We start from the raw sequence: 19,406 nt of genomic DNA, 5'->3' as shown, positions 1-19,406 counted from the left end.
CAGTTGTTACCGCAAGACTCGCCGATTTAGTCTCCAAACTTCTGACAATACATTTTACGAGGCCGATGTCACTGTGAGATACCTTACCGCATATAGGCTCTACGGACTTTATGACAATCATAAAGTTCATGAATAAATACAGTGTCTTTCAAACGGATCCTCGCAATTAACATTTGGCGGTGAACGGGAAGGTAAAGCAGTTTAAAATTCGCTTAAAGTGGTTCCGTAATTACATGCGTTGTATATAAATGTGTGTAAAGATGTATTAAAACAACTGTATGATTTATCATTACGTTAATCGGTAATCACATTATCAGTTTTATTTCCGTTCTAATTCATATAATTAAATTTCTGTTTTGGTTAAGGAAGACTACGTTTACAAACAACAAAAGTTCTTAAGTTCTTAAGTTCTTAAGAACAAAATTCTTAAAGCAATACGCTAAATACTTTAATGTTTCATTACAGTTTCAAACAAGAACAATGCCATATAAATGTTAACTCAACTAGGAAGACTCTAAAGGAAGTGACAGTTGTGTATAAACATTAAAATGCAAACATTCGGAAATGTGTAGGCATCTCAAAATCCCTATGTCATCCTTTTTCGTTTTACGGATTATCTCGAGTCTGGATCGGATTCATTAGGTTTGTGTTAATTTGCATAATTTGGAGCGCACTTGCTTGTGCTTTCAGTTCGGTCCGCGCGCTATTTTTATTGATAACATGCACATTCAAATTCCTAGGAAAATCCCATTCTTTCCATGACGCAGATCAATTCAGTTATGTATTTCCCCACATACACTTTCATTTTTTGCACGCTATCTTTTCTTTCTTTTTTTGCTGAATTGTAACGAGCAGAAAGTCCTCGCTTGAGCTCCGATAATTGATATATACTGATTATTCATGAGAACAGAGTCATGTTTCTGACTCTGCCTAATACTCATATCGTGTTTGCTCGTAAATGTTCGGATATCGTCGCGGGATATCCAAATAGTATATATTGTCCCACAAAAAACGAGCATTTTGTATCTCCTTAAATCATTGTTACCAGACCACATCTAGCGTTGAACATGTGTCAATTGCTATAAGAAACACTGGGATCCGTTTCATCTTTGGTTGCAGCGTAGTTGCAGCAGTAAACTACAACAACAGGTTTAAGTAAAATAATAGTTGTATACAAATATGGATTTATTTGAGTTGCTAGTCACAGCTGTGCACATATTTTATGTTGACATATTTATAAAAAAAAATCTGTAATTTTAAAGATTGTGAAAATCTCATTGACCTTTGATCATTCAGAGCACTTTACACTAAACGTATACAACCGGCTACCACACTGTTAACGTAACCACTTTGAAGTGTACCAGCAGTGGTCTGTTGGATAATAATCCGCCAACACGCACAGGTAATTGCGTAATCAGCACGGTTATACAACGCTTACTAATGTTTTATTATATTGTTAATGAATAGGATGTTGTAACGTAACAGCCCTGTTATTGTTTTTTCTTATAGTATAAATATTATGTTATACAATATAATAATATGATAGAAATTTAATTACAGATAGATATAAATAATATGATAGGAATTTATAAATAAAATTAATTATCATAACTGTATGTTTAAATGATATGACAAAATCATGTATGCATATCAGAAATTAAAAAGATGTTTGAATAATGTAAGAAAATGTTAAAGTAAAATAACTGTTATAATTAATGATGCATCTTATATCATAATAATAAGTGTTCAGAATAGCAAGTAGAAACGAGTTCAAAATATTTGAAGGTTTATTAATCCTTGCATTCATGGTGGAAGTAGACTAAGTCAACAAATTGGAAGGTCAAATATAATATATTTAGATAGTAGAATCGAGAGACCATATATTTAACAAAGCATTCAATTAACGAAATGATCAACATATTGACATAGGATTGTTATTACCTCATATAGTCATTGAAATAGACCGGATGAAAGGGTCACCGAAAAGCCTAATTTGCATAGGTCATGCAAAGTTTTGCACCGGGAAACGTAACGTTAAAACTTTATATCATCACAAAGTAATCAAATTTTGGAGTATTCGACAGGCGTGTAAATACATGAATAAATTGGTCTCTCTAGTACATTTAGCAATTCAACCAATCAACAATAAGCACATGAAGAAACGGACACTTATGACCAATCAAAGTTATAAGGATAATTTTATGCAAATTAACTTGTAGACAAAATGTAGATGTTTTGGTCAGAAGTAGAACTCTGCGCTTAGATTTTGAGGTGAACGGGTCGAGAAAGATCCAATCATGTAGTTGTCAGACTTTACTTATATATTTGAATATATGAATCATATTAAATATTAAATTGGATTGGAATTCACATATGGCGTTGTTGTTGATATTAATAGAAAGGGACGGGCTTGCCCTATTCGCTATGTAGCAAAATGTAGTTAATGCATTCACGTCATTATGGCAATACGCGCATGACGTGAAATTCAACGATAGGTTACACACTGTTAAATGAAGAGAAATGAACTTTGTTTGTTAATGTGTGATCACCACGAACAATAAGCGATTACGTGACAATGTGATGATGTTCTATGACATTCGATATAAATAAACATGCATACTCAACTATATTAAATTGAGGAATACGGTTATACTACTATTATTTTTTTGGTCCAGATGCTTTTTTATTATTCTATAATGTAGAAGATAATCAATATATTATACTTTTTCAAAACCTTACTACGCGTGTATTGTATTGTTAATTTACACATGTCTTTGTCCATATGCATGCGTAAATGAAGATACTATTAAACAAAAAACATATTACATACTACAGATCACAACGAATGCGAGGACCATCCAATACCTACTGCAGTGTCTGGCTCAAGAAAACGGGCGCATGCCTGAACTTGCAGAGAGGCTATATTTGTATATGCAACAAGGGATAAAACGGCACGAAATGTGATAGAGAGAATATATGGTATTTGACTGTTGATGTCATGTGATATCAGACGAGACTGATGAGGCTTGCCGAGCCTTTTCACACGCCGTATCAGACGAGTCTCATATCACATGATATCAAAAGTCACCTTATTTCATCGGCTAGCGTCTGTGCATATTCCCACATTATTGCATAAACTCACTGGCGGGGTGCAGAAACTTGGCAAAAGGAGGGTTTGAACGGGAGAAATCGTGTATTAACAAAGCGATTCGGATTCATGTGCCGTTCAAGCCCTGTTATGTGGTTTTCATATCCATAATCTGGTCCACGCGCAGTAACTTTCCTTCTCCAGCCTTCGATGACTTTCCAAGCATAAATGGGAAACTGAATAAGCACAAGTTTCCTCATGCATGCAGGGATAATGACTATTTCAATCCACTTTTCAAATTATAACATCTGCACTCTCTTGACAACAGCTTTATTTTATTGGCAATATCACTGAAGTTAAGGTTATTTACTCAACACTTTCATAGAGTTTGCTGTAAATGTAAATGTTTATGTATCTTCAACGTTCCTGCTATAAATTGCAAAATAAGTCCTCGTTTCTTACTTCGTGCATTTCAACGTTGCATTAATCAACTGTTTAAACACATTTTAAATCGAAAACTGCCTATCTGGAAGTAAAGCCTCGTCATTTCGGATGATGACCGAGTGAGGCATATGTAAAACACAACCTTAATTGTATTGAAATAAACGGATTATTTTATCGATGTCTAATGAACAAGACATATTGTTTTCAATGTTATTTTAATTTATTTTGGTATGTGTGATTTGTTTACGCAATAAAATCGAAAATACACATTTTCTCAGACATGATCATCTGCGGGCGCTCTCAAAATCCGTTCCTGCCCTCGTGCTGCGCAGATGATCATGCCCTCGAAAACGTGTATTATCCCTATATTAAAAATAGTTCGAAAGTTAACAATAAACAAGAACATTTAAACGCACATAATTTAAAAAAAATAAACGACAAATCAATACTTTAAAGTTAAATGTCTGCATTAAATATATATTTACATTATGTTTATGATAACACATTTGTCATGTACATGTTATTTCTACGAACAAACTAACGGCCATTTTAAAGATGATCGTGTTAACACTGTCATGTGAACAATTGAAATGAGAAAAAAAAACAATGTTGAACGAAATATCAACGTCGTGTTTACATTGGATATTATATCAGTTACTTATGTTTGAATTTTGGAATCTCCGTAGTAAACATTAAGGTTTGAAATGTTCACGCTTGCCCCGAAAAACAGACCTCCACATGTCAAGCCAAAATGGGTGGGGAAAGCGACTGCTTCTGGATTAACAGTTGCTGAAACTTCCTCAGGAAGCTGATGTTGTGCGGGATTCGGAAATGCTGCCAGTTGTGAATGAAACAAACATGTTGAAATGGAGATTCTTTCGTTTTTCATGGTGTTTTGTGACAGCTTTGTTAAAATCACGGTTTTGTTGCTTTTGGAAATGCTAGTGCTTGCTAAAATATTGGAACGTTTTCATGTGTATGCTATTTTTATATGTGCTCGCCTGTATAAAATACCTACTACAAGCATATGTTTACCTCCTTTGTTTTAAGTGTCATAATATCCACGGACTTCAGTAATTTGTATTTTGTCCATTGAGCTAAAACATAGACCACGAGACAGATATAGACTGGTGGCCGTATTCATCCTTTGTATTGTTATATATTTTAGGATTACATGTTAACTCGGAAAGATGAGGTATAACCTGGTATTGGAACCAAGTTCACCCACACGACATGCTTCGAATTCTGGTTCTTAAGCGCCTACGGGATCAAACAGAGATGCTGCTACATGTGAGTAGGCATATTTGATTAACGTAAAATTAGTTAATTATTTAAACGTTTGTTCATATTATGGTGTGCGTGTTGTGTTTAAAATGTTCAATCCGTGTAATTAACCGTTACTTTGAAATACAGGTTCAGAAAACTGCCGTCTCAGTATCCGGGGGCTGTGGCAGCGGAGTTTGAGAACGCTACCATTGCATCACTCCTCCAGGAAAACTACTATCAGTGCTGCTCCCCTGTAGGCGGTCAGAAATACTGTCACTTGTACCAGCAGATCAACCCGCCCGATTATTGCTCCAGATACACGATCAGCAGTGAGATACGGCTGGAGGACAAGAAAGACACTCCACAGATTGAAGACGTGTCGGTGGATGTGGAGAAATCAGCCACGAATCCTCGAAGTCGGGTCGTGAGAAATGTAAAAGTTATGGAGACCATCCGATTCGAATATTGACAGTGTTAATAACGTGTCGATGTTTATAACTATGTACAGAAATCTGAAGAAGATGTTTGGATTCAGATAGAAATCAATATGATTTATCCATCCGGTAATCATATACATTGACTCCATGTGACAATTGAACGCTGTGAATGTTATGCTGTGGGCTGATGCGAAGTCGTGTTATGTAATATATATCGTTTCTCGCATTCATATCGTTCACATAATAGTTATACATATTTAGCACATGCTGATTTGTAATTGTAGTGAGTTTATTTTTATGATAATGAAATACAAAATAGGAATATGCTGAGTTGACATCTTCATCTGAAAACTTAATCATATAAAAATATCTTCAAATTTAAAATTCGATTCAATTAAGCTCAATTGTAAGTACCTGCAGGCCTCTTTAAGTGTGTATTTTGTTTTATTATCTTTCATCTGTAAGCTTGCGTTTAATATTGTTTTATCGAATGGACTATATGCAAACTGTACCGTTAAGGATGAGATCTAGAAAATAATACATTTTGAAAGTGTACAGACCACTGTCTCGCATAACCATGATGTATATGCTCTCCTCTTAAAGACCGCACACATTAGACGTTACTTTCTTATTGAGTTGAAAGGTTACGTTTAGTTACTTGAAAGCATCGTATACTTTACAGAGTATCTTTCAAAAGTGTATGGGGTATGGGTATTTCAATTTACGAAAAATGTCACTCTTAAGGTCCTATGATGACATACACATATATTGACCTACACATAAAATATTGATTTATGCCAAGTATTATTATAGTGGCGTGGCAAATATAACGGCAAAATATTGTTCGTTGGCGCGATAACGCACGTGTTATTTTTTATTCTTGAAAATAATATGCACAATTTTGCTGCAATTGTAAACAGCTGGATTTCTCACAACCATTTGGGTATATATTGTACGTTAGATAAATATACTGCACATACAAAACGACATTTTGTTTTGGGGTTGTTTGTTTGCCACATTGGCAATTTCACACTTTCGGCATATTTACCGAATATATATGTATATTGCAAAAACTATCAATAGCAAGAATTTAATATTTGCAATTCTCATGGACATCCATGATAGGATCATGCACCTGTTTGAAAACAGATAAACGGTCTAATACTATCGCTGAATAAAACTTCTAAAGGTCCACTTTATAAATATTTATATAGGGATAACAATTTTGTCTTTTGGTAGAACAAATGAAACGGTTTGTTTTATGAAGCAATCTGTTGATTCCGACTGTGAAACATCGGACAAACAAGTAACGCGTGAATAGCGATGAGCTGTGTTGGAAAGCATAACGTGTTAAATAGGAACAATACAAATAAAGGATGTGGGTACAATATGCAGACAGAAACGAGATCGTGCTGTCGGAATGCCCATCGCTCGCACTTCCGGTTCTCATGTATATACAACTTAGTACTCAAATTCGGTAAACATCTAACATAAGTTTTACATAAATAAAACTATTTCGCCTTAGAATGTAATTCTTCCATTTTTAACCATTAAATGCGAAAAGATAGATATACCGAGTGTGTTTAAAATTGAAAACTGACCGCCTAACGCCCAATACATGTAGCCAGAACAAAGTACAGCTTCCTTGACCCTTTGCATTGGCGAGATTTATATTTATTTTCTTTTGAGATTCGGATAATAATATGAGTAAGACAAGTTTAGTCGACAAACGGGACGACTTTAACTTTTAAATGATGAATTTTCCATTCCTAGACGGTATCATCCCGTAAGGTCCATCCTGTGGCATTTGCATTTCGCAGTTGGTACGTTACGCCAGAGAATGTTCATGTATTAAATATTTTAATGATCGTAATCGTATATTAACGAAGAAATTGCCAAAACAAGGTTTTTGTGTCATAACCTACGACGTAAATTCGCTACATTTCACTCAAAGTATGGTGATTTAATTTCAAAATACAATGTTTCTTGAAAATGGCATTAAACTTATGGAATTTCCCACCCATCATTTTATGGAGATGTTTTGAAGCGTGTTCGCAAATTAAAATATTTTAACGAACATATTTATATTTAACTTTTCAATTTAATTGACTCATTTTTATTAAATGGATAATATGTTGATGTACTTAAAAACACATGCTTGTAGGTTTTTGATGCAATATATCTTTCCTCTCTTAACAATTGGAATTATTAATGGAATGACTATTTTATATCTTTGATTCTAAAATATTCAATAAACATAACTGGTGTTATTGGTAATTCGATTTAACAAACAGTACTTCTTCTTTAATATTTTTATTTTATATTTTTATTTTAGGCCACGACTTTTTTTTTTATTGGTTTACAAAAATTATTTTGAAAATGGTCCATCGGGCGGTCGAAAAAAAAAAAAAAAAAAAACATCATTGGAAAAAAAAGTTAATACTAATAACATCAGAACAAAGACAACATATCTTTTATAACCTTAACACAGAGACAAAAAATCAAATTATGCAATGAAACACATCTATATCTTCAAATGAAATGAGTCCTAACAGCACCTTATGTAACATCAGGCAATTTTAAACACTCCATTACATGACATGCGTTCTTCTCCCATTAAAACGAAAAACTGCGCTTCATTTCCATAATTGGATGCGCACCATTACGCAATGCGATGCCCGTTGCATAAATCTTATATAAGATAAACTACTCATACACAAATTACCCGGTATGTGTTTGCTCTTACTCGACTTATGAGATCGTACATGAAAAAAAAAATCGAGGTAGATCGATCCATGCGTCGTCGCGGAAATGTTTGTCAAAGTTGTTGTTGTCATGAAAACTCGTTGATTTACAACGCAAAACGTCTTATTTGAACTGACGCGAATTAATTTAATCATATTTGTCAACTTCGCTTTTGCTTTATTTTGATAATTTAATCCAAAGTTTAATGTTAGCAAGTGTTTTTTTTACTGGAATTGTAAACAAGGAGTCAGTTAAAGTCTTCCAAAAATGTGCAGTCTGTGTGAATTGACAGTTTGACGTCATCAAAGGAAAGCCGCTTTCTGTCGGAAGCAATAAAGCGACAAATTTCGCGCCGAAAAAATTGGCTTCCTTTGTCTAGCAATCAACATGCCGAACCAATCGTGTGTTTGTTTCTCAATTGCAATCCTCCAATTTAATAAAAGCACGTGCATAGCTCCGCCTTCGAATCTTTTGCAGAGAACGGAGGCGGAGTTTAACGGTTAATTGAGCTAGTGTTTTACACAAGTTGAGTTCCGATTTGCCGAAATTACTCGGCCCTAAGCATTGAAACGACAAATACATTTATCAATGATTTTCCGAGATATACCGATTTGTTCCGATTTCCAAACTTTCTGTACAGTTCCTATAAACTATGGCGGACGTGTTTACAAAATTCCTAAACACATATATCGTAAATAATGGCAGTGTTTTATTGGATTATTTATACTTATTATCAAATACTATCGGGTTTGTTTAATATAATTAACATGTTAAACAATATAGTTGCGTCACAGACACGGAAATAAATTTTGATGGGGTCGACATTTGACTGACGCTGATTTTCTTATTGTCTGTAATTTTTACCCGAAATAAATTTTGAGAAGTGCCCATAAAAGGACTGGTACATAATGTGTCACATTGAAAAATATCCCGATCTCTGCAATATATGTGAACCAATCGTTGATTGTACTTACTTGATTTTATTCGCAATCGTACTCAAACCGGATCGTTTTTTTTCTCGTTTCGCTCGTTTTGCAGTGCGGTCGGGAATAAAATATTTTAAAAAAAGACGATTTTCCGATTTTATTTTTTTTCCCATTTTCCAAAAATTAGGGTCGGCGGTTTTGTAAACCAAGAAATATAAAAGTCGTGGCCTTACAGTACTGTCACTTTGATATTTTTTGAAATTACATACTGTAAAACAGGGAAATTGTATTCTTTAAAAAGTTGCAGTTTTACAGGGATTAGAAATTGAACGTAAATATAATGCTAAAAATTGGTCATGGAAAATACGAGACATTCTTAAACAAACAGGTTTCACCGTTTTTGGCTATTCCCCGATTCTGTAAACAATTATCACTTTATACCGTTATTCAAAAACAGATTACGAGACCAGTATATTACTAACTGAGATGTCAAAGTGACGTCGTGCAACTCAATGATCCTATATAAGGAACTTAAAACAGTATTTGAAAGATCATCGTAATTTGATATTGTTGAAAACAAAAAACATAGGAACATTATTGCAAAATTACGCTTGTCCTCTCACAAATTATCCATAGAAACGAGCAGACACCAGCACATTGACAGAGATCAACGCAAATGTATATTATGTAACCTAAATGACATCGAGGATGAATTTCACTTTATTCTTAAATGTCCTTATTATAATGATGTTAGGAATACATTAATTACGAAATACTATGGAATCCGGCCAAATATGTTCAAGTTTATTAAACTACTTAATACTCCAAACAAAACTGTATTTAGAAAGCTAGCCATGTATAGTTTAAAATGCTTTAAAATAAGAGAAATTTTCATATATATGTAGTGTTAAATAGAAATACATTTTTACAACAAATAAGATCAGAATTATGTAATTATAAATATATTTGTAATTTTATATGCATAGCATTGTGGGACCACTGTGTATTAAACCCATCCATGTACCATTCTCACGAAATATGTTTATTTCGTGTTTATTTAGATTATTTGTTATTTAAAATGATGTGTGTATTTGTGTGTACTTCAACACATGCTGGTATTAATTTATATGTATGTTAATGACGATGAGCTTCGCATGCTTAAGTCAAAAATAAACTATTCTATTCTGTAAAACATCCGTATAACCTGCAGAACTCTCAATTGATGAACATACAAGTTTACTTTATAAATACATAGAATGTATAAAAATCTAAAACGAAAGGTCTTAAATAAGGTTTCTAAAAATAATAAAAATAACAATACCGCTACCAGCCTCTGAAGGCTGAAAATATAACAACATCGAAAATGTGTACGGGGATATACGCTTCTGCATCCACGCAGCACACATCAAACTGTTGTACAATTCAATATAAAGAAGTGAAAGGCGGTGACCCCAGCTTTATTCTTTTTTGTGTGTATGTTGTTTCGTATTGTACTGTTTCGTACTGTTTTGGCAATTGGTCACTTGCCTTAAATAAAGGACCAACTATGTTTTTATAATGAGAATGCAATACTGCTCTAGTAGCTAGAGTTTTACTTCTTTATATATGTAGTTCGCATTATACTAACCTATAATATATATAAATATATATATATGTATAGTTAGACCCTATCTTTATTCTTCTATGTGTGCACGTTGTGTATGGTTTAAACACTATGTATTTAGTTCATTGAAAGTACATATAAGCAATTCAATACAAACATACATATTATATTTTAACAATATGCTAGGCAAGTAGAATTGCAGTATTAACATAAAGGCTGTAAAATACAATTGGACAGAATTGAGAAGGAAGCTCGAGGCTTATACTATGTCTCTCTTCTGTCAGTTAGAAGCGCTGCTGTAATGGTGTAAACAACCAAACGTATAACGACTATGTAAAGACATGTCAAAATTACGAACAATACATTACAGTGATAGGTAAATGCATACCGTTTAGAAATGAAAAAATAATACAAGTTATTATACAAAAAGTATAACAGAGTAATGAAGATGGCATAAAAGCTAATAAAATGAGAGGAAAATGAACAGAAGTGAAAGAATAGAGTTTCAGAATAAGGGAAGTTGCGGTAAGAAAAAGAAGCAGTTGCGGGGACGAGGCATCGTTAGCAGAATATGGTTTGTTCCTGAGATAGAGTTGGGTTAGAATCTATGACTGTCTCGGATGTAAGACTGAACATGTTTGAATATTTATTAGTTTACTTCATATGATCCGTCTTTTACACCGAAAAGAAGTAGTTGCAAAGTTACGGGTTGGCAACTGGACAGATTGTTAAATAGGATAACTCTTTTATCTGTATAAATGGGGCAATTGAAGAAAAAATGATATGTATCTTCAATCGCACCGCTAAACAATATGGACTTTGTACACAGTTTTTTGGGTACAAATGTTCATTTAAACTGCTACAATGCATTCGTAAACGCGCATGTAGAACATTAGACGTCCGCTCCCCATCGTAGTAATGCTGGGGAGTTATTTTTCTTATCTTTACTAAGATTTGCTTTGAAAGCAGAGAGAGAAGGAGCCGTTCTTACCGATTCAGGTAGATTGTTCCATAAGTTTATAGTTGATGGTAGGAAAGATCGTGTAAACGGTTGTGATTTGCATTGAATACTGCGAATATTGTTAGAGTTACGAAGAGGATAAGCCGATCTTTCTTCCACGCTTGAGGGGATAAGTGTGCACAAGTATGGGGGTGATAGTGAATTATACATTTTATAGAAGTGGGTCAGTTTATGTTTTGTTCTATTTTTTAATGGTTCGAGAGCAGTTTCATTATATAGGTTTTGCTAAGATGCCAAACGTGTTCCCCCGCTGATTATCCTTGCTGCTTCCTGTTGAATCTTCTCAAGTTCTATTTCATCTTGTGTATTAATGTTATCCCAGACTATATCAGCGTATTCAAGAATTGGTCTAATAAAGGTTGTGTATATCGATAGAAGGGACTTTCTATCAAGCGTGAACTTAAACGTACGCATTAGATTGAGTCTTTGCCATGCTTTCTTCTAGATTGATTCAATATGGTCATGCCAGGAACATGTATCAGAAAAAGTTAAGCCTAGATGCTTGTTAGACGAAACATCAGTGATTTGGCAATCGTTGAGAAAAAGAGGGGGATGGATTGGGCGGTTGCTTTTTCTAGATATAACTAAGGATTCGGTTTTGAATGGATTTAAAGTAACCAACCACGCATCAGCCCAAGAATGAATTTGTGCAAGATCAGAATTAAGATGAATAGCCACATCAACAGGGTTGTCGAGGATGATATATAGCGTGGTGTCGTCTGCAAATAGGCGAATAGGCGAATTGGACAGTGAATATCTTGTACAATGCCATTTATATATATAAGAAAGAGGAGGGGCCCTAATATAGACCCTTGAGAGACACCAGCATTTATGGGTAATGGGTCAGATTGGCAGCCAGAGATTACAACACACTGGGTCCTCTCATGTAGGTAGTCTTTTAACCAAGATAGAATATTTCCCGAGATACCACTTAGTCGGATATTGTGGATAAGTCATTCATGCCATACTCTGTTAAAGGCCTTAGAAATGTCGCAAAAGACGGCTCGAACCTCGTTACCTTCGTCGAGGGCTTTACAAAAGGAGTGATATACAGATACTAATTGGTTGACAGTGGAATCTTTTGGAATTAAGCCTGATTGAAATTGGGTTAAAATTCAATAGCCCTTGAATGGCTAAAAATATATTTGTGGAGAATTCTCTCGAGACATTTACTTAAAACACTTAAAAGGGAAATCGGTCTATAATTTTCGACATCCTGAGGATCAGACTTTTTGTGAAGTGCACAAACAATTGCTTCTTTCCAGCTCCGTGGGACCCTACCATTACTAATTGAAAAATGAAAAATATGTTTTAGTGGACCTGCAATCTCAGATGCAATTTGCTTTAGGACTTGACTTTTTATTTGGTCTGGACCTGATGCCTTTCCCGTTTTTAAAACTTTTATGCAATCAAAGACATCTTGACGGGAAATAATGAGATCTTCAAAGACGAGGCAATCTGGCTCTTGGGATTGTAGATTGTGCATATGCGTACTGGGTGTAGTTAAAGTAGATTGAGATTGGAAGAATTAATTAAAAATATTCACTTTATCAAGGGGTGACTCATCTATGGTACCATTATGAATTAAGGGAGGCAACTCGTTATGTGAGATGTTTGTATTTGTAAATTTTTGTATAAATATTTTCCAGAAGTCAGATGATGAGTGTTGATTTTCAAGTAATTGTTTAGCGAGATTTCAAAGTGAACTTATTTCGCTGATCCGACAAGATTATTAACAATATTACGTTGTTTGCGAAAGATGTACCAGTGTCGGTCTAAATTGGTTGCCTGGGCTTTTTTGTATGCTCGTTTGCGGCGTCGAATTTCCTTGCAAATATTATTATGAAGCCATGGAGGGTCGGCTGTTTTTATTGTAACTATTTTGTGTGGGATTGTAGTTTCGCAGAAACTGATAAGTTGACGTGTGAAATTTGAAGTATATATGTAAATATTATTATCACAGCAACTGTTCCAATCGAAGTTCTGCACAAGTTGTCTTAGATTAGTGTAGTCCTCATCTTTATATCGCCATATTTTACGTTTAAAATTAGACCCAGCTGTTCTATTGAAGTTAATGACACAGTAGACTGGACAATGAACTCGAAGTTGTTGGTTAGGAAAGGTTTTCCAACGCAACTTTTCAGCACTTTCATAAAGATGTTATTATAAAAAGGTAAAGGATGAAATTCGAGGTTTCAGTAAAATGAGTAGGTTCTTTAAAAATCTGTGTGGGATTATACTGTAAGAGAAAGGAGTCCATTTTGATCCTGCACTGTGGTTTATTCATATCGAGATTAAAATCACCTGTGATAACATTGTGTTGAATACCGGTGTCAATGGCTAGTGAGATCGAATCGTTTATGCATTCTAGTAGATAAGGACAAGAGTTTGATGGTCTGTAGAAAGAGCCAAGTAAAAGACGCCTTCCCATGATACGTTGTTCGACCCATAGACATTTTAGATCGTCAATTTGTAGGTCAGGTCGCTCAATGGCAAAGAGATCAGATTGTATGTACTAGAATACATCCATTGGGATCGCTTCTTCTATCCTTGTAAGGAACACGAACTTGTATATAATGAGAATGCAATACTGCTCCAGCAGCTTGAGTTTCACTTTTATATACTGTATTACTTAACATAAGAGCTGCGGAATACAATTGACCGAATTTTGAAGAAAGCTCGAGGCTTAAGCTGTTTTCTCTATTATTTCTGCTAGAAAAGCTGCTGATATAGTGTAAGCAACAAATGGTATAACAGCAATGTATAGAAATGACAATATTACGAACAATAAAGGACGGTAATCGTTATTTGTATACCGTTTAGAAATGGAAAAATAATATACATTATAATATTGGTTTATTCGTTTATTAAATATATACAATAGACATACAATCCATGAATACATATTCTTATTAGATAATAACATTTATAAAGGCTGACATGTGATCAGTATTGAATTTCATAAGTTAGTAAATAAAGTATCAAATCATGAAAAGGTCTAAGGCACATGTTTTGGATTTCAGCATTTATAATCTAGTTCACAATTGATGCTATAACAATAACATAAAAAAACAAAGACGAATTTACAAAAGAGCGAGAAGTCAAGTTTGAGTAGTTAGTTATATACAATTAATCAAAATAATATTAATACAGGTTGTTCAACTAATTGCTTTATGTACATACATAGCCAAGTTTATGTTGGTACTTGTATTATCCGATTGCATTAATTGTATAATTTTTGGTCTTTTCAAGTCATATTTATTTATATACAATTTCCTAATATCATCATATTAGGAACATTGTAATAAAACAAATGATACTAATCCACAAAAACATTGCGCTGTTGACATTTTCTATCTTGAAAAGGTATAGCTTCAGGTCAATACCATCTGCCTGATTCGATCTCTTATCTATGGGATGAAACCCTTAATCTACAGAGAACATATCTAAACTTATGTATACTAACATATTTTAAGAAAGGTTGCAATTCAAATTTACAAAACTGCCAGTAACTTATTGCTCTTGAAGAATCATTGAGCTCTGGCATCCAATTTTGGATAAATGTATCATTTCATCTAGACTTTACCGAGGATAAAAGCACTTTTCAACACCAACATCTTGGTTTAGCCATGCATATTGCAGCCTAAGGTCTGCAACAGATTTCAAACATATTTTGCTCAATAATGTTTATTTGGTTTATTTATAAACAATCCCACAAATGTGTCAATAAATACACTTTACATACATGTACTTATGATCTTCTAACTGAATAATCTTCAATCAATACCGTATAACATAATTTCGCTCTTTTAGTTATCAAGCGTCTTCTTCCAAGTTCCCCATATACACTATTATTTTGTGTTTGGATAATCACGTTTTTTGCAAAAAAATAAGTTAATTCTTTAAATTGCCAATTGCATCAGGTAAGCCCTAGATTTCTGACCACTAATTTAAAATGGGTAAAACAAGCTGATCAAACAACACTAATTTTGTATTTATTGAAATTGTGTGATAATTTACTAAATATGAGTTAAGCTTAGAAAAAGCTTTTGAGGCTTGGACTGCAAGTATTTCAAAGGTTTGTGCAAATGATCCTCCTGAAGTGAATACAATTCCTAAGTATGTAAATGATGTGACCATTTCAAATGCTTGGTAATTGTTCACAAATTTAATATCATTCCGAAGTTGTTCCCCTAATTTTGAAAACCATAACCTTTGTTTTATTTGTGTTATCACATAATTTCCACTATTACAACATTCCTCTAACAAAGACACACATTTAAATACTTCTTCCTCAGTTTCTGCCATAATTGTCAGCTGCATATAATACAAATAATATACCACAGAAGTGAAGACATCACAAATACAGTTCGTGTTGACTTAATCATATGTCGGACAGTTGAATACGTGAATAAATGGAACACGTATGCACAGATAAGGAGATTCCCCGTTTAAGAAATTAATTTCATTGTGTGCAGACAACATTAGAGCAAGCATGTTAAGTTTGTTGATACTGCTGTTTTTTGGATTATATTTAGTAAATTTATCCAACGGTATTGATCTTTTGGGTAAGTTTTTTTATTTTAATTTCATGTATCTATACAGTGTTAACATTGCCGTTTGAAAAAAAATTGTATCAGTTTAAATCGAAATTATTATGATTCTTATTGCTAAGGTCAGATGTTTTGGTCCTGGTTAGCAACGATCGTGCATCTTGATCACGCAGATATTAGTGCAATGTAAATTGCAAATATGTAAGCATTACATATTACAATATATGTAACGTTTATTTAAATATCTGCTGTAGCTAAGTGGACATTGAATTGTTTCTCCAAACTTTAACCTGATTTCTAAGTTGAAAAACTTGTAGAAACAATATAATATTTTAAATGTATTTTTTTTATTTTCCAAAAAGTATATTTAACATTAGTGTTAATTAGTTTGTAATGCAATGTTATCCACAAGACAGTATTAACACTAAACATGTAAATGTAAATTGTCTCGGTAAAAAATGTTAAAATACAAGTGGTGTTATCTAAACAGATGGAATAAAATTTAACAACATATCATTCAAAAGCCACTATTCATTTTCGAACGATTTAAGATAACTAAAGATTTTACAGATTGTTATAGATGTCACACGTTGTGTCACAATTTTCAATGAACAACAGATGTTATCAGTAAAATTGGTAGAAAATCTAAACACAGCAAAAAATACACTATGAATACAAACTGTTTAATTATTCATATTAATTACACTGACCGAATGTTAGGCTCGCTTAAATGTAACTATTTTCTAAATTTGAAATTCCGTCTCCTGTATGCGTCAACTTGTCCAATCATACCAGTCTGAATAACGTTATGAAAATGATTCTTTCACAATCCATTCTCTATGTTTTGCCCCATACACACGGTAAAGTATATTAAAATGCCTGTATGTGTTGTACGCCCGCACCATTCTAAAGGTTAACGCCTGGAACAATTTGAAATTGATCCCGCCTGATTTCCGTGTGGAATTCACGTGTCCCCTTTAATCTGTCTCAATTGTTAGTTCAGGTAAGGTCGATTTGTTTAAGGACTTAAGAAATCTAGTATTGTTCTGTTGCTGAGTCATAATGGGATTTGATGCATCAGGGTGTACATGTTTCATTATATATACTTTTTTTAAAGAACCAATTTGAAAACAAAACTGTGTAATTATTTAAATCTTACATGAACTTCGAATGTATGTGAAAGAAAAGTCATCTTGAATCACTAATCATGACAATATTGAGATGTTGATGATAAATAATAATAAATTATATTTTGAAATATCAATAGAACCCTTACATTAGTTCAACATGCAAATTAACCAATTGATAGGGCTAAATGGTAGAAGAATCATATGATTTAACCTCATAACATGACATGTTTATATATACATTGTAAACAGGCATTGATTAAGGTAGCAGTGCACTACAATTAAAATAATGTTATAAAATTATTAATGCAATAATATTATAAAAAGTCACCTTGTAGTTACCTATATACGAAATTATAAGTTTGTATTAAACTTTTACACTGGACGATTGCACCACCAATATAAGTTTAAATGAATTGTTCGCATATGCATAATGTTATTATATATTCATTAAGTGTATGCTTATTGTGTTCTGATTAAATCAAATAGTGTGCTTACTCTGTTGTATTGTGCAAAAAAAAAAGATATAAAGCCTAATAGAAGTGTGTTGCACCCTGCTCATAATTAATTATTTTTTGCTTACCATCTGGATGGTCCAAACGACGATCTTACCTTAAGTGCCATGATGATCATATATTAAATACATGTTTATGACTAAAGGCCAATTGTTCGAGTTACCAATATCCTTACAGCGTACAGCCATGTTATTTAAATTATCTTACCCTAACTTAAATCACAAACGTATAGATGTTATCCGGGTACTTATGAGTAAAATATGTATTTGCTGATTATTTTGTTTCATTTTCATTATTTATAAATGTTTCAAACTTAGATGTGAGTTTGCAGGAATTATAAAACAAATCATTTCATCATAACATAACATAAAAACTGTCTTATAGCATTATTCAAAGACACCTTTTATGCAATATTGCGCAGTATTGATCGTAGTTATAGAAAATGTGTGTACAGTGTAAAGGGCGTAAAAGACACTTGGGTACATTGCCATGTTTACATTAACTGAATCATATCGGTAAATTAAACTTAAATATTTAGAAATATTTTCTATTTAATCTGTAATAAAACTATACAAGTTATGAAATAAACATTAAGTAAACCAGTGGAAACCATATAAATGGATAATTCGTGAACATGCTGCAGTAGAATTGTATTATTCGTATCCAAGCAGCCGGAGCTTTAACTAAAAACAAAACAACACAAACTAGAAATGGCGCGGCAGAGGCCGACGAGTATCCCCACGCCGCATGTTTGACCCAGGGGCGCCCCAGGGTTGGTAATGGGTCCATGCATAGTTGAGATTGACCGTATCGTCATAAGAGAAGTTCAGTATCAATAAGAAGTGAATCGGTGTAGAAATGTAGAAATTATAGTAAAATGCAATTTTGGGTGGGTGTGGCCTATTATGGGCGGGGCGCCCCAGGGTTGGTAATGGGGCCATACATAGCTGAGATTGACCGTATTGCCATTATAGATGTTCAGTATCAATTTGAAGTAAATCGGTGTAGAAATGAAGAAATTATAGTAAAAGGCAATTTTGGGTGGGGGTGGCCTATGTGGGCGGGGCGCCCCAGGGTTGGTAATAGCGCCATGCAGAGTTGAGATTGACTGTTTTGTAATAAAAGAGGTTCAGTATAAATTTGAAGTGAACCGGTGTAGAAATGAAGAAATTATAGCAAAAGGCTCTTTTGGGTGGGCGTGGCCTATGTGGGCGGGGCGCCCCAGGGTTGGTAATGGGGCCATGCATAGTGGAGATTAACTGTATTGTCATAAGAGAGGTTTAGTATCAATTTGAAGTGAATCGGTGTAGAAATAAAGAAATTATAGTAAAATGCAATTTTGGGTGGGCGTGGCCTATGTGGGCGTGGTCAATGTGGGCTGGGTTCCCTAGGGTTGGTAATTGGGCCATGCATAGCTGAGATTGACCGTCTTGTCATAAGAGAGGTTCAGTATCAGTTTGAAGGGAATCGATGTAGAAATGAAGAAATTATAGTAAAAGGCAATTTTGGGTGGGCGTGGTCTATGTGGCCGGAGCGCCCCAGGGCTGGTAATGGGGCCATGCATAGTTGAGATTGACCCTATTGTCATAAGAGAGGCTCAGTATCAATTTGTAGTAAATCGGTGCAGAAATGAAAAGTTAATGTAAAATAACATTTAAAAAAAATAGTGAAAATCTCTGAC

General features: G+C 33.9%; 1 protein-coding gene across 2 annotated transcripts in view; it reads left to right on the top strand.

Moving 5' to 3' along the window:
- The first annotated feature begins 16,012 nt into the window (after positions 1–16,012).
- The window catches only part of LOC127854083 (mucin-19-like), a 54,268-nt gene continuing 50,874 nt past the window's right edge, over positions 16,013–19,406 (top strand). For both annotated transcript variants that reach the window (XM_052389072.1, XM_052389071.1), the window contains exon 1: positions 16,013–16,098. In XM_052389072.1, coding sequence (XP_052245032.1) covers positions 16,026–16,098 — 73 coding nt within the window. In that variant the 5' untranslated portion in view covers positions 16,013–16,025. The remainder of the gene's footprint in view (positions 16,099–19,406) is intronic.

The sequence above is a fragment of the Dreissena polymorpha genome, chromosome 12 (genome assembly GCF_020536995.1).
Source record: "Dreissena polymorpha isolate Duluth1 chromosome 12, UMN_Dpol_1.0, whole genome shotgun sequence".
NCBI lineage: Eukaryota > Metazoa > Mollusca > Bivalvia > Myida > Dreissenidae > Dreissena > Dreissena polymorpha.
Note: the sequence above shows the minus strand (reverse complement) of the source record. Positions and strands in the feature narration are given on the sequence as shown.